General features: G+C 42.1%; 1 protein-coding gene across 1 annotated transcript in view; it reads right to left on the bottom strand.

Moving 5' to 3' along the window:
• AMFR (autocrine motility factor receptor) overlaps window positions 1–20,048 on the bottom strand; it is a 45,557-nt gene extending 25,509 nt beyond the window's left edge. Inside the window, exons 1-4 of the mRNA XM_061387253.1 lie at window positions 19,619–20,048; window positions 6,515–6,607; window positions 3,157–3,321; window positions 1,686–1,838 (exon numbers count right to left, since the gene is read on the bottom strand). Of these exons, the coding sequence (XP_061243237.1) occupies window positions 1,686–1,838; window positions 3,157–3,321; window positions 6,515–6,607; window positions 19,619–19,879 (672 nt within the window). The 5' untranslated portion in view covers window positions 19,880–20,048. The remainder of the gene's footprint in view (window positions 1–1,685; window positions 1,839–3,156; window positions 3,322–6,514; window positions 6,608–19,618) is intronic.
• Window positions 20,049–24,475: the final 4,427 nt, after the last annotated feature.

The raw sequence follows: 24,475 nt of genomic DNA, 5'->3' as shown, positions 1-24,475 counted from the left end.
AGCACCGAGTCACTGTAATTGATAACCCGAAGAGGCTGTCTGAAGACCTGGTGACCATATACCCAAGGTGAGGTTTAAACCCTACTATCCTAGACAATCTGCGAGTCCCTGCTTGCTGCAAAATGCCTTCTGCACCCTGTTCACTGACACAGAAGAAAACCGAAAGCAGGAAATCAATAACAAAATAAGACCTTCACAGTATTCTGTATTATAGAAACTGATGCTAAGAAAAGTTTCCTCTTAATCTAGGAGAATTAAACATAAACATTCTTAGAGATTGGAAAACTTTCATTTACAAATAGAAAATATTCTGCACAGAAGAGAAACACTATAAAAAAATTATTTAGTTCAAAATATCAAATCTATAACATGATAATGTATCTTAAGAACTTAATGACCTAAAATAAAAATATGTACATGACCCAATAGACCTATTTTAAGCATCTTTATTTTTAGGTATACCTTTTTTAAAGTTTGGCCTAGTAGTAATTAAAAGCTCAAGAAACAAAAAAGGAAAACAATGTACTTACACTACATTATACTCCAAAATGAACACTATTAAGCAAAATAAATTTTAATCCTATTCTAACAAATTCCCAATTAGCAGTTTAAACTCACAGTTTTGATATTAGCCATCTATTGATAGTGATACTAGATATCTATTATTTCATTCTTTCATTAATAGCAATTATGGACAAGATAAAAGTGTTTTTCCTTTGGCCTGAAAAAAAAGCAAATATAGCCACTGAAAAGAAAGAACATTCAAATAATCTGATTTCTACTGAATAGAAATTGGTATTTTCAGAAAGGTTTTTAAAAGTACATTTTAAATATACATGAATATCTCAGATTATTCTCTGAAAATAATGAATATAGTTTCCATATTTATTGTATTATTCTGTAAAATCTTAATTTATGGCCTATCTAAACTAACCAATTACAGGTGGTAGTTAAGTCACTAAGCCAAGTCCAACTCTTTGCAACCCCCTGGACTGTAGCAGGTCAGGCCCCTCTGTCCACGGGATTTCCCAGGCAGGATTACTGGAGTGAGTTGCCATTTCCTCCTCCAAACCAATTACAGGGTATTTCCCTATTGTTACCAAGCACTACTTCTTAAGGAGAAAATCTTTCCCACTTTGAAGTCATAGACCTTGGATTATGCTAATTTTACCACTTTGGAACTTTTAGCAGTTCAGCTGCCATGCCATTTTCCCATCCATAAATAGGCATGTAAGTTATTTACAACAATCCCCAGTGTACAGTAAGCACTATGTATAACCGCTGGCAAAAATAATTACAGCTGACCCTTGGGTAACAGAGGAGTGTGTAATTTATCGTTGGCCCTCCATATCCAGTTCCTCTGCATCTGCGGATTCAACCACCCAGGGACCGGGTAGTATTTCCTCCTGAAAAATATCCACATATAAGTGGACCCACACAGTTCACACGTTGTTCAAGGGTCAACTGTACTTTTTATTAGGTTGTAGCAAGGATTACATGAAAGAACATACATAGAAGCATTCAGTACCAGAACCCAATCTAAAACAAAGGAACTCCAAAAATGTTTGTTAAAATCAAAGACCAGCTATCCATCATGGGTGAAAAGTAATCTGTCAACCGCCCTCTAGCTTCCTTGGAAATACACGGGAACACAACCAGAGCAAAGGCCTATGTCCGTATCTTACCTCTGCAGCCATGAAAGCTAACGTGTGCATCCCATGGGTGTAGCCTGTGATGCAACAGACGACTGCTAACCCGCAGCAGGAAAGCAGCATGGCGACCAGGAGGGACAGAACTCGGCCATGGCTACTCATGGGGGTGGTGGGAGAAAAAGAAAGCTGGAAGGACAAAACAGAAGACAGAAGCTCATTCTTCAGCATGGCAGGGTTAAACCTGACTGAGAAACTCAAGGTTAATCTTGGTGTCTTTGTTGGGACGTCTGCACAGAACCATTACCATTACCAGATGGCCAGAATTCTCCAGCCAACCTCAATATGAGTATGCGCTGATACCTTGAGATCTTCACCATTTAATTTAGGGACCATAACAATATACATGATATTTTCATCTCAGATTCTCAAGAATCCTCCTACCAGTGGGGTTACAAGCCTCTAGAAGCACCTTGCCAGAGTTCTGTCATTCTCCCTCTGGCTTCAACAGGACTCTGGGCAACACCATGTTCTGTCGTGCTCTTTCTCAATCTTGCTCTAATCCTAACCCCTCAAAGTCACCTGGGGGGACATTCCTAGCCTGTTCACAGCTGGGACAACTGAAGTGTACTCCACGTGAAGATGGACCACTATCGTCGTGCTACATTAACGGCACACAAGCAGAGGCAACAGCTTGGAGGGGAGGTCTGGAGCTGTGACTCCTGAGCAGGAAACTGTAGATACCAAACCAGCTGGGGAGACAAGCAGCACCGTTCATGGCCCGGGATGGGGGCTGAATTCTCAAACAGCTCAAGGCTGTGGAACTGAGATCAGCTCACAGAGAGGTGCAAGGACCACCATGGTCCATGAAGACTGTGTAAAGAAGGGGGCAAAGAGCACTGTGCGGTGGGCTGCACAGAGCAGTAGGATCACAGGTGCCCACTGGCTCTGGATCTATGAGATTAGTTAGGGAGCACTCAGGAATGAAGATTCTCCCGCACAACTCTGTAGCCAAAAGGCAGAACTTTTACCCAGACAGAAAAGGATTCCCTTCTCCAGGGACCAAGGGAGCAAAGGGAGCTATTTCAGCACTGGCCCAGGGGTGGAAACAACATAAACTAGTCAGAAAGAGTAGCCCCAGGGGCCAGAGTAAGAAGGGAGAAAACGGAAGGAGATTAGAAAGCATCTGGAAGAGATCAGCTATTTTTTCAGTTTAAGCTTCCCTTTCACTCCGATCAAAACAGTTTGTGTTAGGTGAACTGACCCTACATGGGCTGTCATGTAACACTACTGGGGAGGGAAGAAAGCCTCCTGAGGGGACACTGCCCCTGCATGCCTTGGCTGCTGCAGAAAATTCCTCAAGAAACAGGCAGGAGGTGCCTGAGCCAGGAGCCTTCCGTGGGACAGCCGTCCTGCACACGCATGTCACGGCTCATTAGTATGACACCACTCAGACCTGCCACGTGTATGCCTAAGCAGGAAAAGAAGAGCTTGGGTAAAAACTCACATATTCAAACCGGTCCTTGCAGAGCTGAACCATCAGGTGCAGAAATACTAGTCCAGCAAACCAGAGGCACCACATGACCACTTCTTCCACTGTTTGGACATTCAGCACCCCGAAAATGAAAATGAACTTGTAGAAAATAAAATTCCAAAACTTGTCTTTGAGGTGCTAAAAAGAAAAATATTTGTAAAGGTGAGTACCATTACACCTAATCCGTTCTAGAGACAGTAAGCCGGCTTTTAAGGAGGAGAGAATATTCTATTCTGTTTTCTAACACTTGTCCATGACAAAACCAAAGGCAAAGAGAGAAATGAGCCCTGTGAAGAACAAAGGTAAGACATCTAGGAAGTAATCTATGGATTCTGGATTGAATTCCTCAGTCAGTTATGAAATTTTAGACATTTAAGAGTGTAATAATATTAGTTTAGTATAATATTAATAATATATGTTATATAACAAAATAAAACACAGAATAAAAAAGAATGGTGACAGCTACAAGTATCATTTTTACTACTTCTGCTCTCTGAATTCTTAAAACAAAAGATTAGACATTCTTTTTTTTTTAAACATCCTTCAGGTTCAAAAATAACATATGCTAATTTTCCAGCCATAATCAATAATGTATGAAAAAGTACAAAGGTAAAACAAAAATGATGACTTAAGATTTTCATGCAATTTTCTTCCTAAATGTAAAACACTGATGCCAATGAGCACTGTCTGAATGGACCACTTTAGGGTTACAGATGGTCACTGAAATGTTTTCTCACCATTCAAAAAATATTGCAATGAATATCTTTGTACAAGATTCTATTTTCTCAGCAATCAAAGGTTATGGATGTTGTTATGGTTTCTAATTATAAATGTACACGCCCACATAAGTGTATCTGCTTCACTGTACTCTTTCTTACACTGAGAATGTCCAGTTTTAAAAATATTTACCGTCCTGAAAAAAAAGAAGGGCAACAAGGAGCATCAACCCAACAGATATTAAAAAACACCATCAAGCACAGTGGTGGAACTGAGTGCAGAGGAGAAGGATGAAAACACGGCTCCTAAGTTTACTTTTATATAAAGTTTTTAAACTGTGTAAACGTTTCACAAATTCAAATTTTAAACAGAAAGAAAAGCAAAATTGAAAAAAAAAAAAAACAGAAATAATTGAACCCATGTGTGGAACACATTGATAACAAGACTATTTAAAAATAAGAGTTATTTTGAGAACTTTAAAACACTGTACTGTGCCTAGATACCCTTTGTTCAGAGAACAAAATAAACTAGGAATCCTTAGTGAATGTCTGTTTCCAGATCTGGGGCAGGAAGCATGAGGTGAAGCTAGAACATTCTGTGCCCTGGTTCTGAACCTTCATTCCACCATCTATTTCCTATGTGGCTTTGGTTTCCATCCCCATGCTTTGGTTTCCCATCTATAAGACAGATCTTATAACAATAGCATATATCTCATAGAATTGTTGGGGGAACTAAGTAAGTTAATACATATATTGTGCTTAGACAAATGCCACAGTAGGCATTAAGTGCATTAAAAAAAAAAAATCCTTGCTCTACACCGCCACTTAACAGTTTAATATTTGTCCCATTTTAGGTATTCAATGTCTTTGTGCCTAGTATTTACTTTACTTCTTCAACTTTAAGCACCCAGAGAGTAAACCCATGTCAACTCTGTAGTGTTCTAACTCAAAACAGTGCTTAGTAAATACTGCAGGGTGACACTGGTCAAAAATGGTCATCACAGAACAACATGAAAGACGTGATCTATACAGAAAAAAGAGATGAGCGACAAATGTGCCGATTATGATTACTGCCAGGTATTTAAAAAATCTCTGTAATACTTCAAGGTGAATTTTCTGTAAATTCTGAACTGGTATTTAGCATTTTAGGAGACATAAAGTGGTACATAAGGCCCACTGGTGCCAGAACAATCCACCAACAATTGGATGGCTTGCTTGGCCTGACTGATTTCTGGCCCACAAGTCAAAGTTTTACTTGAAAACAGAAGCATCAAAGAAAGCTTTTGGGGACTTCCCTGGCGGTCCAATGGCTGGGGGCCCAAGTTTGATCCCTGGTCAGGGAACTAGATCCCACATGCCACAACTAAGACCTGGTGCAGCCAAATACGCAAATTAAATAAAATTTTTTTGTAAAAGTTTTTGTATGCTACCAAAAAAAATGTTCTATTAATCCCATCTGGGAGACCTCTGGAGTTGATATTTTGCAGAAAGTGCTCAATACTCACTAATGAAAAATTGGGGGGAAAATAAACAGCCCTGCTCTTCACAGCATCCAAGGGATCAATCACACAGTAACTGCATTTTAACTCTGCCCAGGACCTCAGCTGACTTGATAACAAGAGATTTGGGTTGAAAAGGATATATAAGGGCTGAGGCCACTGTGTACTGTTAATGTATGGACAGTAGGTTTTTGTGTCTTACCACTGGAATAAGACAAAGTACAACCTAGTTCTGTTCATATGTTATTGTTGTAAAGGCCAGTTCTAAAGTCTTACTTTAAAACACACCATTCTACACTCTATCCACTAAAATCCTTTGGGGAACTGCCAATCTGCACAGTATATTCGTGGCATTAATTCTTTAATGAAAGCACATCCTGCTCATACATACATTCTGAGAATAATGTTCAAATGTCAGACTATCTCACCTGAACATTGATTTGCAAAATGAGGAATCTTAATATTCCTTTCCAAAGGGAAAAACTAAAATCTCTCAGTAAATTCCTTTGGAAAAGTACCCATATTCTAAAGAATGATATATATACGATTATTCAAACAAAAAAAGTCAGAGCTTCTTTCAGAATTACCTCATAAATGTCATGGCGAAATAGCAATCAAGAACAATACTGGGACAGCCTGGTTACACTGAATACAGACCGTGGACTACATGAGGTATTTTACCAATGCTGAATTTCCTGATGTTGATCCTATGGTTATGTAAGAAAAGCTCCTTGCTCTTAGGAAACATATACTGCACTATTTGAGGTTCTATATGATGCCCCAGTTTACTTTCAAACAGATCAGAAAAAAACATACAGATAAAAGGTGAATAGATACAGATATTTATATGTAGATAAAAGGTGAATGTATATAGATATAAATACTTATATATAGATAAAAGGTGAATATATATATAGATATAGATATTTATATATAGATAAAAGGTGAATGTTAGAACAGATGGGGCAAAAAGTTAATAACTGAATCTGGATAAAATCTATATGGGAGTTCTTCATACTATTTGTGCAACTTTTCTGTAAGTTTGAAATTATACCCAAGAAAGTTTTTGTTTTTTTAATCTAGTCACAAGAATGCATCCTTGCTGTGTGGACTTACCTGTCTTTCGCTCACTCGGAGAGGGCCAAACACGATACACTGGATTAGCTTAGCCACCAACATCAAGATGCAGCAAGCAGTATTTACTAGAACCTGTACACAAACCAAAGAAAGGAAGTTTATTTCCTCTTGTTGCAAAATAAATGCAGCTCTAAAAATTTTCTATTGGGAATTCAGCCAACATTTCTAATGACTGAACCTTTCCAGTTTTCTACCAGTACAAGATCAGTAGCATGTGAAGAGGCACATTTTCATGGGTGGTGGGGGTATGGATGAGGAGTAGGGAGGGAAAGTACCAGCTTGGTGGTTAACTCACAGAGCCCTGTCCCAATGTGTACCCTTCGAAGGCCAGCATCCCCTCAGTCTTAACTGAATCGAGCGTAAACTCTGTACTATATGTGTAGAACTGTATATACCTTAGAAAACCGTATCTCCAAGGCATATCAATTCTCACATTAAGGTTTTGAACAATCTAGAAGAAAACTTTTCCAGAAAATGTTGTTATCTTGAACAGTAAAAGTCCAGCACCCAAACTTCCTACACTGCTCTGTTCAAAAACAGGAAATAGGGAGAAGAGGGTGAATGGTCACAAAGAGTCTACAAGATCATGGAGAACTGAGAATCAAAAACATACACATTTTCAAATATACTGCAATGGGACAAAAGATACCTGTGCTTGGTGTTGGCCTTGAAGGAAAGGTTCTGGGGCATTTGAGGGGGAGCAAAATCAAGAAAGCAGGAAGAAAACCGGCAGGAGGAGCTGAGAACTGCGACCATGAGACGCCAGAGACAGTGCAAGGCCTTCTTCACCAGCAAGCGGAAAACTTCCTTAGTGATGAAGAAAGCCCTCACGCCTAAACAACAGACCTAATGCTCACAAATGAAACTGCGGGCTGCCCCAACTCAGAAGTTAGTCTGGCACACCACCTTACTGATGCTCCAGTGATTTTTAAAACCAAAGAATCTGAAAAAGCCAAAAGGACCTTGATGCAGAACTGTACAGGGGACTTTTAGTTAGAGCAGATGAAAATGAACACCAACGACAGAAAAGACTACTTCAATCTTTTTTTGACTAAGTGTACAGGAAGGTGGAGGTGCCAGATTCCTCTTCCCAGGCCATCCGTCCCTCTACTTCTAAAAGAAGCAAACGATGTTTTAAAAATGAGTAAATAAAGGAAGGTGACAGAAGAGGGTAATATAAGGAAGGAAACTCCCTAGGACCTCTTCAGGTTCCTCTTTGTACGTGACATTACCCAGCCCTTTGGTAACCCTGATGCATTATGTATCATGAATGGTAGCCCTGATTCATTACAAAAGAATAAATTATGTTTAGTTACATTCTGCCTGTCTAATGGGACAAGGAAGTATGGGATGTATTTTCAAAGAACTAAAACAAAAATAGTGCTGAAAAATGAAACTGTTCCAGTAATTAATTTCTTCAGATAACCAGAAAAAAACCCGAAATTAGCTATCCAAAACATCCTAACCTCCTTAAGTATTGTGGAACAGCCCTATTCAAAACATTCCAACAAACTGGATGGAATACTAAATTTTAAGAGATGAAATAGATGTTTAAAAGGCTCATCTTCCTTGTGCTCTAAATCCGTCAGTGGGAACCCCAATCATGTCAGTTAAGGAAAAAATGCTGTAAGACAAAACTACAACCACAGTCCCTCATGCCATATGCCCCAGCCGAACTGGATTTTTAAAATCAGCCAAACACCCATTCTCAGCCTAATCACAACACAATTTTTTAAAAAGTCTTCCTGTTTTTGCAGGTAGGCATATGAAATGCAGAAATAAATTCAACATATTTAGCACCTACATGTTAAAGGTATGTGGGAGGTTAAAAGAAAGGAGGTTGATTTAGACCCTGCACTCAAAGAGCTGTTAGGATCTACAGGACACAGAACTTGGTTAACATCTAACAGGCCAAGCCAGCTGCTCTCCTGAGGACAACAGGAGAAATCAAATTTAGGGTCACTCAACCATTTCTCTAACCTAAACAGCTTTCTCACATACCCTGGGGTACAAAATAAGCAATAAAGTATTACTTCTCAGTGAAAACTTTTTTTTTCAGTTTTCCTAAGTTCAAAAATAAGGTATAAAAACTCTGTAACTCTGATTTACCAAAAAAAAAAGGCGAAAGTCGCTGATAGTTCCATCAACAGTAGATAATCAATTCTATTTTAAATATAAATGGAAGATTTGAAAATTAGCATGGCTAAGAAGGGGAAAAGAGATTGATACTAGTAAACTGATATTAGGAAGAGATTTTACATAAAAAAGAAAAAGATAATATTTTGTGAACTTGATATGAAAGTGAAAGCTATACAAGATTGGAAGTAACTAAAGATTTTAAGATCATGAAAAAGGGCTTTTAAAACACCTCGGTTCAGTTCAGTTGCTCAGTCGTGTCTGACTCTTTGTGATCCCATGGACTGCAGCACGCCAGGCCTCCCTGTCCATCACCAACTCCCAGAGTTTACCCAAACTCATGTCCATTGAGTCAGTGATGCCATCCAACCATCTCATCCTCTGTCGTCCCCTTCTCCTTCAATCTTTCCCAGCATCAGGGTCTTTTCAAATGAGTCAGTTCTTTGCATCAGGTGGCCAAAGTATTGGAGTTTCAGCTTCAACATCAGTCCTTCTAATGAACATTTAGGACTGATCTACTTTAGGATGGACTGGCTGGATCTCCTTGCAGTCCAAGGGACTCTCAAGAATCTTCTCCAACACCACAGTTTAAAAGCATCAATTCTTCAGCACTCAGCTTTCTTTATAGTCCAACTCTCACATCCACACATGACCACTGGAAAAACCATAGCCTTGACTAGACAGACCCTTTGTTGGCAAAGTAATGTCTCTGCTTTTTAATATGCTGTCTAGGTTGGTCGCAAAGAGTTGGACACGACTGAGTGACTTCACTTTCACTTTTCACTTTCATGCATTGCAGAAGGAAATGGCAACCCACTCCAGTGGTTGCCTCCACTCTTGCCTGGAGAATCCCAGGGACGGGGGAGCCTGGTGGGCTGCTGTCTATGGGGTCGCACAGAGTCAGACACGACTGAAGTGATTTAGCAGCAGCAGCAGCAGGTTGGTCATAACTTTCCTTCCAAGGAGTAAGCGTCTTTCAATTTCATGGCTGCAGTCACCATCCGCAGTGATTTTGGAGCCCCCCAAAATAAAGTCTGACACTGTTTCCACTGTTTCTCCATCTATTTGCCATGAAGTAATGGGACTGGATGCCATGATCTTAGTTTTCTGGATGTTGAGTTTTCAGCCAACTTTTTCACTCTCCTCTTACGCTTTCATCAAGAGGCTCTTAGTTCCTCTTTGCTTTCTGCCATAAGGGTGGTGTCCTCTGCATATCTGAGGTTATTGATATTTCTCCTGGCAATCTTGATTCCAGCTTGTGCTTCATCCAGCTCAGCATTTGGCATGATGTACTCTGCATATAAGTTAAATAAGCAAGCAGGGTGACAATATGCAGCCTTGATGTACTCCTTTCGCAATTTGGAACCAGTCTGTTTTTCCATGTCCACTTCTAACTGTTGCTTCTTGACCTGCATACAGATTTCTCAGAAGGCAGGTCAGGTGGTCTGGTATGCCTGGCTCTTGAAGAATTCTCTTCTACTTACAGAAAAAAATGTCAATTTCACACATACTGTCATTCCAATACAGATATAAATTTCAAAACTGACAGAGCCTTGAAATTTGAAAATACAGGAAGAAACATAATTCAAGCTGTCTTCATTTAAAAGTAAATCCCTGGATTAACATATAAACACTACCATATATAAAGTGCTTCCCTGATAGCTCAGTTGAGGTAAAGAATCCGCCTGCAATGCAGGAGATTCCAGTTCAATTCCTGGGTCAGAAAGATCCAATGGAGAAGGGACAGGCTACCCACTCCAGTGTTCTGGCCTGGAGAATTCCACGGACCGTATAGTCTTGCAAAGAGTTGGACATGACTGAGTGACTTTCACTTTCACTATATATAAAACAGATTAGCAACAAGGACCTACTGCATAGCACAGGGAACTCTACTCAATATTCTGTAATAACCTATATGAGAACAGAATATGAAAAAAGGGATATATGTAATGTATAACAACCACTTAGCTGTACACATGAAACACAGCGCTGTACATCAGCTATATTCCCATATGAAATTAAAAGCAAACTGCAAATCAGATCCCACTAGGTCATCAGTGATATTCTTACAGGAACAACACTCCAGTCCATATTTAAACCAATAAAACCATGACAAACCTTCTCACCTTCAAGAATCAAAATGAGACTCACTTTCAACAGGCCTAGTCTGAACTTCTTCCTTACAGACCACAGTAAAAGCACTAACCTCCTTCTACAATCTTCCCTTGTGGGCAGAATCCAAACTTCCACGTAAATAAGTTTAAGGAGCTCACCGGAACACTGTTTATAACACCAGAAAAACGGAAAACAATTACATGGCCATTAGGGAGAACAGTTCAATAAAGTGTACAAACAGCCATTCAATGGAATACAATGAAGCCAGGAAAACTAACTCAGCAGTTCTACATTTACTAGCATTATACAGAACCTTCAGGATAACTTGCTCACTATAAAAAAGCAAAGTGTAGAAATGTGATTACTATGCTACTTTCTTACTATGCTATGACTTAGTGACTAAACAACATATATACCATATTGTATACATACTATATATATGTGTATAATATGTTAATGCGAACTGCGTCAAGGACTTGATCAATCTGGGTATTTCTTAATTTTCTACTTAACACCAGCACTAATTACAAGAAACTGGTAAGGGCCACTTTCAGGGGAGGGAGGCAGGTAAGAGGGAGAGGGAGATTTACTTTTCCTTGTACACATCACTTGTGCACCTTCTGCCTTCTGTACCATGAGCATACATCATTTATTAACTTTTTTAAGTTAAGAATCTATTGAAAAAAAATAATCTATTCAAGTTTAGAATCTAACCTGATCAGTTCTGAAGTTTCACATTACTTTTCTCATTGTACCATGGGAGACAGACAAGTAACAAACCCAAATTGGGCAGCCTAAGTCACAAGTTAACCTGGTATAACACACTGTATTTCTACTATATTAAAATACTTCAGAAAAGATTCTATCTATAGCAGTGTTAAAAAAAAAAAAAAACTTATTATTTTTTGAAAATCTCACCAAATGCCTTTATTTTTTCTTGTCTATACAAAATAAAAACAAGTTTTGCTAGTCCTTGAGTAGTCTTAACCAAACAGACCAGGAAGTAATGACCCAAGGAACCCCTACTGAATCAAGCTTAATGTAATTCCCTTTGCTCTAAAGGCCCCCTAAGAAAACTTTTCTCCCAGAACGGCTCTACTGTTCACCTAGAAGAAACAGAAACTGAGTCATGAGGCAGGCTGGTCTGCGAGGAAGAGAAGAGGTGCTAAGAGACAGCCTGGCCACGTTTATCACTGTGTGACCCTGCGGGTGTTTCTGATTCTATAAAATGCTGGCTACCAATGGGTGCATTCCTGGTGGCTCAGACGGTAAAGCGTCTGCCCACAATGCAGGAGACCCAGGTTCGATCCCTGGGTTGGGAAGATCCTTTGGAGAAAGAAATGGCAACCCACTCCAGTATTCTTGCCTAGAAAACTCCATGGATGGAGGAACCTGGTGGGCTACAGTCCATGGGGTTGCAAAGAGTTGGACACAACTGAGCGACTTCACTTAATGGGGCATTATTTATGACCTTGTGACAAAATGCCATTCAACTCCCAGGAACCATTTCAAGGATACAACGGATATGGATGTTACCTAGTCTCCTACTTAACACCAAAAACTACCTACCTCCCATCCCCCACCCCGACCACATACACACAAACACATCTTTTATCAGTGTCCTCTTTTAAGGACACTCAGTTCAGTTCAGTTGCTCAGTCATGTCCAACTCCTTGCAACCCCATGAATCACAGCATGCCAGGCCTCCCTGTCCATCACCAACTCCTGAAGTTTACTCAAACTCATGTCCATCGAGGTGGTGATGCCATGCAGCCATCTCATCCTCTGTCGTCCCCTTCTCCTCCTGCCCCCAATCCCTCCCAGCATCACAGTCTTTCCCAATGAGTCAACTCTTCACATCAGGTGGCCAAAGTATTGGACTTTCAGCTTTAGCATCAGTCCTTCCAGTGAATACCCAGGACTGATTTCCTTTAGGATGGACTGGTTGGATCTCCTGGCAGTCCAAGGGACTCCCAAGAGTCTTCTCCAACACCACAGTTCAAAAGCATCAATTCTTCGGCACTCAGCTTTCTTCACAGTCCAGCTCTCACATCCATACCTGACCACTGGAAAAGCCATAGCCTTGACTAGATGGACCTTTGTTGACAAAGTAATGTCTCTGCTTTTGAATATGCTATCTAGGTTGGTCATAAGTTTCCTTCCAAGGAGTTAAGCGTCTTTGAATTTCATGCCTGCAATCACCATCTGCAGTGATTTTGGAGCCCCAAAAATAAAGTCTGACACTGTTTCCACTGTTTCCCCATCTATTTGCCATGAAGTGATGGGACCAGTTGCCATGATCTTAGTATTCTGAATGTTGAGCTTTAAGCTCAACTTTTTCACTCTCTTATTTCACTTTCATCAAGAGGCTTTTTAGTTCCTCTTCACTTTCTGCCATAAGGGTGGTGTCATCTGCATATCTGAGGTTATTGATATTTCTCCCGGCAATCTTGATTCCAGCTTGTGCTTCTTCCAGCCCAGCGTTTCTCATGATGTACTCTGCATATAAGTTAAATAAGCAGGGTGACAATATACAGCCTTGACGTACTCCCTTTCCTATTAGGAACCAGTCTGTTGTTCCATGTCCAGTTCTAACTGTTGCTTCCTGACCTATACGTAGGTTTCTCAAGAGGCAGGTCAGGTGGTCTGGTATTCCCATCTCTTTCAGAATTTTCCAGTTTATTGTGATCCACACAGTCAAAGGCTTTGGCATAGTCAATAAAGCAGAAATAGATGTTTTTCTGGAACTCTCTTGCTTTTTCCATGATCCGGTGGATGTTGGCAATTTGATCTCTGGTTCCTCTGCCTTTTCTAAATCCACCTTGAACATGTGGAAGTTCATGGTTCACGTATTGCTGAAGCCTGGCTTGGAGAATTTTGAGCATTACTTTACTAGCGTGTGAGATGAGTGCAATTGTGCGGTAGTTTGAGCATTCTTTGGCATTAGAATGAAAACTGACCTTTTCCAGTCCTGTGGCCACTGCTGAGTTTTCCAAATTTGCTGGCATATTGAGTGCAGCACTTTCACAACATCATCTTTTAGGATTTGAAATAGCTCCACTGGAATTCCATCACCTCCACTAGCTTTGTTCATAGTGATGCTTTCTAAGGCCCACTTGACTTCACATTCCAGGATGTCTGGCTTTAGGTGAGTGATCACACCACCGTGATTATCTTGGTCATGAAGATCTTTTTTGTACAGTTCTTCTGTGTATTCTTGCCACCTCTTCTTAATATCTTCTGCTTCTGTTAGGTCCATACCATTTCTGTCCTTTATTGAGCCCATCTTTGCATGAAATGTTCCCTAGGTATCTCTAATTTTCTTGAAGAGATCTCTAGTCTTTCCCATTCTGTTGTTTTCCTCTATTTCTTTGCATTGATCGCTGAGGAAGGCTTTCTTATTTCTTCTTGCTATTCTTTGGAACTCTGCATTCAGATGCTTGTATCTTTCCTTTTCTCTTTTGCTTTTCACTTCTCTTCTTTTCACAGCTATTAAGGCCTCCCCAGTCAGTCATTTTGTTTTTTTGCACTTCTTTTCCATGGGGATGGTCTTGATCCCTGTCTCCTGTACAATGTCACGAACCTCAGTCCATAGTTCATCAGGCTCTATCAGATCTAGGCCCTTAAATCTATTTCTCACTTCCACTGTATAATCATAAGGGATTTGATTTAGGTCATACCTGAATGGTCTAGTGGTTTTCCCCACTTTCTTTAAGTCTGAATTTGGCAATAAGGAGTTCATGATCTGAGCCACAGTCAGCTCCTGGTCTTGTTTTTGCTGACTGTATAGAGCTTCTCCATCCTTGGCTGCAAAGAATATAATCAATCTGATTTCAGTGTTGACCATCTGGTGATGTCCATGTGTAGAGTCTTCTCTTGTGTTGTTGCAAGAGGGTGTTTGCTATGACCGGTGTGTTCTCTTGGCAAAACTCTATTAGTCTTTGCCCTGCTCCATTCTGTATTCCAAGGCCAAATTTGCCTGTTACTCGGGTGTTTCTTGACTTCCTACTTTTGCATTCCAGTCCCCTATAATGAAAAGGACATCTTTTTGGGGTGTTAGTTCTAAAAGGTCTTGTAGATCTTCATAGAACCGTTCAACTTCAGCTTCTTCAGTGTTACTGGTTGGGGCATAGTCTTGGATTACCATGATATTGAATGGTTTGCCTTGGAAACGAACAGAGATCATTCTGTCGTTTTTGAGATCGCCTCCAAGTACTGCATTTCAGACTGTTTTGTTGACCATGATGGCTACTCCATTTCTTCTAAGGGATTCCTGCCCACAGTAGTAGATATAATGGTCATCTGAGTTAAATGCACCCATTCCAGTCCATTTTAGTTCACTGATTCCTAGAATGTCGATGTTCACTCTTGCCATCTCCTGTTTGACCACTTCCAATTTGCCTTGATTCATGGACCTAACATTCCAGGTTCCTATGCAATATTGCTTTTTACAGCATCGGACCTTGCTTCTATCACCAGTCACATCCACAACTGGGTATTGTTTTTGCTTTGGCTCCATCCTTTCATTCTTTCCGGAGTTATTTCTCCACTGATCTCCTGTAAAATATTGGGCACCTACCGACCTGGGAGTTCCCCTTTCAGTATCCTATCATTTTGCCTTTTCATACTGTTCATGGGGTTCTCAAGGCAAGAATACTGAAGTGGTTTGCCATTCCCTTCTCCAGTGGACCACATTCTGTCACACCTCTCCACCATGACCCGTCTGTCTTGGGTGGCCCCACATGGCATGGCTTAGTTTCATTGAGTTAGACGAGGCTGTGGTCTGTGTGATCAGATTGACTAGTTTTCTGTGAGTATGGTTTCAGTGTGTCTGCCCTCTGATGCCCTCTCACAACACCTACCATCTTACTTGGGTTTCTCTTACCTTGGACGTGGGGTAAGAGACGGACCACGACACTGGGATGTTACTTTTCTGCAGGCCCCCAGTGACAAGTATAAAATGCCAATAATGCATTCCCCTCCTTATTACACTGATAACTGTGTTCCTCTGTTCACAACATTGAGGAAATAAATGAGATTACATATATAAAGCACATAGCACACATCTAAAAGCAATTAAACAGCTATCTCCTCCCCCTCACTCTAGAGATTTTTCCTGTATTTTTGGGTTGTTTATTTAGGCTTATGTCCTATCATTTACAAGTTTAGTCTTTTTCTTAAGTTGCCCCAAACATTTCTAGAGCTAACATTTTTCTCTCGTCTTTGGAATATTCATCTTATCAACACTCAAACCTAGCAAATTACTTTCAGTTCTCAAATTGTATAATTATGTGAAGATGGGCTCTTTAAGGCAAGAATCAGAAACTTTTTCTCTAATGGGCTATTAGACAGTAAATATTTTAGGCTTTGTAGGCCACATGCTCTCAGTCACATACTCTTCCTTTAAAAAAAATTTTTTTTAATGTAAAAACCAATATTAGCTAATAGGCCAAATAGGCAAACAAGGTTTGCTAATCTCTGCTCTCAGTGACCAGTTCTCTTTTATCCATTTTCATTTTCGATGACTTTTTCCTTTGACATTTCTATTTCAGCTATTCTATTTGCATCTAATTAAATCGTCAGAACCTTAAAATTTGTTCCATGTTTCTATTTCTCTATTTTATCACTTCCTGCTCTTACCATTTTAAAAGCAAAAATAAAAGTGGAAGAAAAAAAAAAAAACAGAACGGAACAGGAAAAAACAAAAAAACCAGGAGAAAGTAATGAAACTAATGAGTAAGATTAGCAAAGTTGAAAAGCCAGAGACACCTGAACAATTCAAACGAGGACGGAAAAGGATCAGGAGATGCTTTAATGGAAGGGACATCTGAACAACGTAAAATTAGCCTAGAAATAAATAACAAAACGAAACCTAATCTGGAATGGAAGTTCTAGAAAGACATAGAGAAAAAAACAATCAAGACAAATCTGAGTATTTGTTAGAGTAACAACACTGAGAACCTCCCCTCAAACCTGTTCTCAATATCCATGCCAGAGGGCCACCGGGAGAGCTCTGCTCGGAGTTGGAGTCTTTGGTCACTACATCTCCTAGCCTCTTCCCATTCTACATAAATCCATCTTCCCCACTGCTGCCATAGGTTCCCCCCTGAAGAAATCGTCTCATCATGACAGCCCCTTCTCCTCTCCACTCCCACTGAAACCCTTCTGCCCATGAAATAATGTTCACACTCCTTAATAGAGCAGGCAAGGTTTACATAACCTGACCTTCACCCCCTACCCCATCCTCTCCCTGATCACCCCATCCTCTCCCTGATCAGTTTCTCAACCATTAACGAGCAGAAAATCACTAGGACATTAATTAGAATGAAGACATATTCCTAGCTATATTCATCTAAACTGTGCCCTATGAAAATAAGTTTTAGAGATCAATATGCAAAATAATAGCTAGCAGGATTTTACAAACTGGCAGAAAGATCAACTGATTGTTTTTGTCTTGCTTGGTTTTTAAAAACTCAATGAGTGTCCTTGGGCAGGGCAAAAAAAAAAAAAAACCAGGGTCCATTTTAACAAAGACTCCACCCTGTATTCACTTAATTATGCTATCTGGCAGGTCTCAGGAGGAAGGCTTTTGAGATTGCAACTCCTATTCCGCTACTAGAGCAGAAACTTAAGTAATGGATGATGAGGAAAACTGATAATGCACACATGGAAGGTCTGAGGAACCAAGGAAAGCCAAGATAAAAGTGTGAAAACCACAGAGGAAAGATGGAAGAACAGCAGCAAGACCAACTGAGAAAGGAAAAAAAAATCATCCACAGAGAGGAAGAAATCATAAACTCACTGGAGGCAAGATCTCTGTTGAAAAAGCTGGGAAGAAAAGGAAATTTTCTTAAAAATCATAATTTTCACAGAAAATCAACAGGCTTTAATGCTTTATGTTTATGTAATGTTTTATGAAGAGGTGCTAACCTTGGAACTGGAATGAGTTTTGTACAAAGAGACTGGGGCGGGGAAAGGGGGAGTAATCATTAAACAATACTGCTGCTGCTGCTGCTAAGTCACTTCAGTTGTGTCCGACTCTGTGCGACCCCACAGACGGCAGCCCACTAGGCTCCTCTGTCCCTGGGATTCTCCAGACAAGAATACTGGAATGAGTTGCCATTTCCTTCTCCAATGCATGAAAGTGAAAAGTGAATGTGAAGTCACTCAGTCCTGCAGGACTCTTAGCGACCCCATGGACTGCAGGCCACCAGGCTGCTCTGTCCATGGGATTTTCCAGGCAAGAGTACTGGAGTGGGGTGCATTGCCTTCTCCGATTAAGCAATACTAGTAGTTGTTAAACACTATAGCAGTTCCATCTCAAAGGCTTACTTGTATCTTATACTTAAATATATATATATATCAAAGACTATATTATAATCTCAACATTTGACAAAAGCACTCTTCACATTACTTTGTTTATCTGCCAATTAAAATGCAAAAAACAGATTTTTAATAATCTAGGTTTAACAGACATTAAATAAGAGACATGGGTTGAGTTCCTTCTCTTCTCCCTTCTTCCCTACTGTAAGGTTCAGCTTTACACAGCAGTGCAAGAAGGGAACCTCACCCTTCCCTGCCTTCTACTAATCTCATCAGAAGGACCAAGAGACTTAATCTACACCCATAGAATTCATAAATCCCACTGCTTCCTGATGAGGCACAGTGGGATTAATTACAACAAATGAGCTGTATATCATTCTGTATATTTGTAATATTAATCCCAGTCATTTACAGCCAACTCTCAACCGAAATGGGAACTTAGAGGAGACAAGACTCAAGACACCACAGCAAACCCTAGGGACAGACTTCAGTCCCAGAACAACTTTTTCTGATCACTGTGGGATTTCTATGAGGCATTCAAAGGCCAAGGTGGAAACCAAGTTCTTTAGCCAAAATACTGTTGATCTGCCCGCCTGCAATTATCTGTTCTAATAAGTGAAACTAGCATTTATGCCTCCTAAACGCTGCTTATCTTACACTGGCAGACAAACTGGAAACCTTGTTTTAACATGGATCACTAGCAGGAGAAACCTTGAGTTAAAATGAAGAGACATCTCTCGACTCCAGATGTTTTGGCTGCCTTCAGACATCAAAGGAAACTTTCATGAAATCACCAGGTAAAAGCAGCACGAAAGGAAGCACAGTCTGTATTTGTTGTACGTCCACTCAAAGAGGACAATCACATAATAAAGAACAAAGAAAAAAAAAAACGCTGTGGGAGACGGTCCCTCTCCAAACAACGTCCAAACACACCCAGATGCCCAAAATTCTCCTATGCTCAACATCTGAAATTCTGTCTCTACACGTGAAACGCGTCTCCCTGCCTGACCGCGTCCGAAAAGCCTTCCCAACTCCGGGTAACTGACTGCTCTTTGAGGTCTTCCAGTTCACTTCCTGGTGGTCCCTCCGCAACCCCAACTCGGCCCCCCATATTTTACTTTCCCCCCCGATTCCCAACCCTCCCCCACCTCCCTCCCCCACCTCCTCCCCCCGCCCGTCCCTGGCCGGCAGCCGCGTTCCCTTGCGCCCCGCCCCCTGCGCCTCCCCAACCCCGTCCCAAAGTCCCTTCCTCAGGCCCTCAAAGACGACCCGCCCCCGGGGACCCGGTCCCCCTCACGACCCCACCGCCACACCCCAACCCTCACCAGGTCCCACGGAAGTGCGTACGCGGGCGGGGCCCCGCCCCACCCGGCCTCACACTCCGGGGTCCCGGAGGGAGGGGACCCCGGCCCCAGCCACGCCCCCCACAGATAATGGGGTGACATGGCGGCCCCCACCCCTGGCCCCGCTCCGCTCGCTCCTCCTCGGCGGCCCGGCATCCTCGCTCACCCACACGAACAGGCTGTCCGAGAGCAGGTACTGGGCCACGTCGCGGGCCCGGGGTCCCCCGGCGCTCGGCCGGACGAGCGCGGCCGGATCTGGCTGCACCGGGGCCGTTACCGGCTCCGCCTCTGTGGGCCCGGGCCCGGCCTCGGGCTGACTGAGAGCGCGGTAGGCGCTGACGATGGTGCCGAGCAAGGCCAGGCCGCTGAGGCCCGTGTAGGTGCGGAGGCTGGGCCAGGGGAAGCGCTCGAGAAAGAGCAGCGGCATGGCGGCAGCGGCGGCTTCCAGCCCCCAGGCCTCCCTGCGCTGCGGCCGGGTCCCGGCGGCCTCGCGAACGGCGCCCACGAGCTCTGGCGTCGCTGCCGCCGCCGCCACCGCGCCGGGCCGGGCCGGGCCGCTCCTGGCCGCTCCGCCCCGCGCCGCTCCCGCTGCTGCCCCTGCCGGCGCGGAAGAGCCTCGGCTGGCTCGGGGCTGGCCGCCGCCCCCAGCAGGGTGCGGGCGGGACGGGCGCGGGGGCGCGGCCTCGGTCCCCCGCCCCCAGCGGTCGCGCTGCCGCCTAGCTGGCGGAGGCCCCGGCCGCAGGCCCTGCGGCCCAGCACCCAGCATTATCTTCCGCCGACACTCTAGCTCGGCCTGGCCCGCGGACGCTCAGGCCACCCGCCCTGGGCCGGGGCCAAGCGTCACTCAGGCCCGACGGCGCTGACGGGCGGGCGAGCGCTGGCCGCCTGGGCCCATCCGCGGGACGCGGGGACCCGGGCCACCGAGCGTCCGGCCACTTGTCCTGTTTCCTTACCTCCCCGTAAGCAGGTTACCCCAGAGCCTCCCTGTGGGCCTGGGAGCTTCCCAAGTGGTGAAAGAAGAGACAGTGCTTAGGGAATAACAGAGGCCCTGGCCCGATGGAAGGACAATCAATCAACACTCTTAAATTCCTCGCAAATAAAATTTCTGCTGTTTACTAGTAACACCCGGCGAAGTCTAAAGTGAACCTGATTTCAGTTCAGATCAGTCGCTCAGTCGTGTCCGACTCATTGCGACCCCATGAACCGCAGCACGCCAGGCCTCCCGGTCCATCACCAACTCGCGGAGTCCATCCAAACCCAAGTCCATTGTGTCGATGTCATCCAACCGTCTCATCTCATCCTCCGTCGTCTCCCTCTCCTCCTGCCCTCAATCTTTCCCAGCATCAGGGTCTTTTCAAATGAGTCAGCTCTTGGCATCAAGTGGCCAAAGTATTGGAGCTTCAGCTTCAACATTAGGAAATAAAAATGTGTTCCCTCATACATCAGGTAGGAATGTAACATAGTGCGGATACTTTGGAAAGTGATGTCAGCGCTTCAAAAAGTTTAAACCTAAGAGTGACCATTTGACCTTGCAGTTCCATTCCTAGGTGGTATACCCAAGGGAAATGAAAACACACTACCACACAAAACGCCCACACAAATGTCAATAACAACGTTATTCAGTCAAAGTTAGAAACCACCCTAATGTCACTCAAGGGATGAATAGATAAATAAGGGATAATCCCCTAAAATGGAATAGTAGTCAGCCATGAAAATGAAGTAGGGAAACATGCTGCAAGCACAAAGCTTGAAAATGTGCTGAGTGTAAGCATACACACAAATGGTTGCATAGTGCGAGTCCATTTATATGAAATGTCCAGCATAGGCAAAAGCATAAAGTAAGTTAACGACTGATGAGCAATAGGGCGATGAGGAAACAGGTATAAAAGCTAAACATGGATTTTTTTTGAGGTGATGAAAATGTTCTAAAATTTTGGTGACTGTAGCAGAACTCTGAATATACTAAAAATCTTTATTCGTATAGTTATATGGTGAATTATGTAAATTATAGCCCAACAAGGCTGTAACAACAAAAAAGACAGGAAAAAAAAAAAAAAGAGCTACAGAACAAAAGTGTTACCTTGGGGGCTCTTATTCCTTGTTGTATCTCCAAGGCCTTTACAAGTGCCTGATGCAGAGTAGGTGTTCAGCAAATATTTGTCGAATCTTACAAACTTTCAAAGGCAAAAGACTAAATTATGTTCAAGGTCTCTTTCATGCCTAATCTAATGCTAAACGTTTATTAGTTAGAAAACAAAAGATGGTTCAGCTCAAGGGTATTACTATCCAATTTGCAATATTTAGAAACATTCTATTAAAGGCCTTGTGATGAACACAACAGTTTGGCTTTTACCAGGGAGGCAGGATGAGTGCCTACGCGCGCGCGCACACACACACACACTCACACACTTTTTTATATGAGATCTGTATGATTATACTTTCAATGCCCTTTGATTCTCTATCTGCAGCCATTTGACTAAAATGCTAAACTTCCAATTGTATTGGTAAATTAAAATTTCATTTTGAAAAAGGGATTGTAGTTTTCCACAGAAGTAAATGTTCTACTTTATCTGAGCCCCCATAAATTTTAAACCACACTATCCTACAATCCACCTTCAATCTAAGTCACAATACAGTTACAAAATATACACCAAACTTGTCAAATCTTAATGGGCTATTAAGATACGCAGATGACAGCACCCTTATGGCAGAAAGTGAAGAGGAACTAAAAAGCCTCTTGATGAAAGTGAAAGTGGAGAGTGAAAAAGTTGGCTTAAAGCTCAACATTCAGAAAACTAAGATCATGCCATCTGGTTCCATCACTTCATGGGAAATAGATGGGGAAACAGTGGAAACAGTGTCAGACTTCTATTTTTGGGGGCTCCAAAATCACTGCAGATTGGTGATTGCAGCCATGAAATTAAAAGACGCTTACTCCTTGGAAGCAAAGTTACGACCAACCTAGATAGCATATTCAAAAGCAGAGACATTACTTTGCCAACAAAGGTCCGTCTAGTCAAGGCTATGGTTTTTCCTGTGGTCATGTATGGATGTTGGACGGTGAAGAAGGCTGAGCACTGAAGAACTGATGCTTTTGAACTGTGGTGTGGGAAGACTCAAGAGTCCCTTGGACTGCAAAGAGATCCAACCAGTCCATTCTAAAGGAGATCAGTCTTGGGTGTTCTTTGGAAGGAATGATGCTAAAGCTGAAACTCCAATACTTTGGCCACCTCATGCGAAGAGCTGACTAATGCATTGGGAAAGACTCTGATGCTGGGAGAGATTGGGGGCAGGAGAAGGGGATGAGAGAGGATGAGATGGCTGGATGGCATCACCAACTTGATGGACGTTGAGTTTGAATGAACTCCGGGAGTTGGTGATGGACAGGGAGGCCTGGTGTGCTGCAATTCATGGGGTCCCGAAGAGTCGGACACAACTGAGTGACTAAACTGAACCGAAGGTACAATATTCTACCATCTTGAATTCAAAGTGCTATACTCTGAATTGTATTTTGAGAGAAGCATTACTAAGTGTTAAAACTAGGCAACCTGTTTTCTGGAATGACATTGTGTTTAATAGTAGCTTTTAACATTTGATTCTGACTATATAATAAGCATGGCTTCCTTGGTGGCTCAGTGGTAAAGAATCTGCCTGCAATGCAGGATAAGCAGGTTCAATCCCTGGCTCAGGAAGATACCCTGGAGAAGGAAATGGCAACTCACTCCAGTCTTCTTGCCTGGGAATCCCATGCACAGAGGAGCCTGGCAGGCTACAGTCTATTGGGTCACAAGAATCGGATGTGATTTAGTGACTAAACAAAATTTTATAAAGTCTAAATATTAAGCTTTCAGAAGCTTGAAATTTCTGAAGATTCTATGAGAATATGTGACATTAACCCAACTAAATAAGGTTATTTTTTGTTTGCATTTTAAGATTTTAGATGTTGGTGTCTGGACATTTTACTAGGGTAATAATTAGTATTTGTTCTACCAACATTTTATCCTCACCCACTCCAAGTAGGTAGCCAGGCTTTGCACATCCTTCCCTCAAGGATTTTTTTTTTCCCCAAGGATAGAACCCATCTTCTAAAGTCAACCAATGCTCTTGGTTCTTGGTGCTGCTTCCTGCATCATCACAGGAGCAGGAAAGGAAACAAGACTCAGAGGGATGAATACCAGTGTGCCTTGGAAGGTTGGACCATAAGCATAGGGGCCACTTGCATCCTCTGGTTCTAAGGCCTGTGTGACAGGGAGCCAATTGGATGAATATTCATGGAGTCCATGATGGTAGCTAGTGGTCTCCCCACCTCCACCTTCATTTCAGAGTATCATTTATCCTTCCTGGATTCTTATGACTTTGGGGAGGCCCCTACTCCCAATAATGACTGAGACTGAATTCCTTGCCATCTTTATGGGATGGGGGCTCTGATCTGGTTTGATTTAAAGGAAATAAATGTAGCATTTAGATAAACCAGAGTTGTGAGGATTCATTATTTAGATATATTATTGTTTTCATTTTTTTTAATATCCAAAATCCTTCTATATCCATGACCTCATTTGAATTTCACCCTGCCATGAGAAAGGCTGAGTAGTTTTCGTGTTAAGGTTCTGAACAGCCTAGGAAACGAACCTCATCTAATCCAGTAGCCTTCAGTGTTTGCCCACAGAATTCTTTTGGTGTTTTCATTAGCTTGACCAATGTGTTCCACTACTGAATCCAGCAGAGGGGAAAAAATAACCAAGTCAAGTTTGTAGGGAAAAAAAGTAAGCTAATGGGAATATTACAACGTGTAGCTTTTGTTTCATAATTTTTCATAGCTCTATGGTGCCTGCTGTAAAATATACAAGTAGTAAAATTTTCAGAAAAACTTCACAATAAGTTTATCAGGTTTGTTCAACCTTTGTTCAAGGCTATGGTTTTATTACACATATTCTCAAGTTCTGAGTTACTATTACAATGATGGAATTAAATTACAAAGTGTTACAGAAGTAGCAAGCATGGTGTCACAGACCATCATGACCTT

Source organism: Bos javanicus, chromosome 18, assembly GCF_032452875.1.
Source record: "Bos javanicus breed banteng chromosome 18, ARS-OSU_banteng_1.0, whole genome shotgun sequence".
NCBI lineage: Eukaryota > Metazoa > Chordata > Mammalia > Artiodactyla > Bovidae > Bos > Bos javanicus.
Note: the sequence above shows the minus strand (reverse complement) of the source record. Positions and strands in the feature narration are given on the sequence as shown.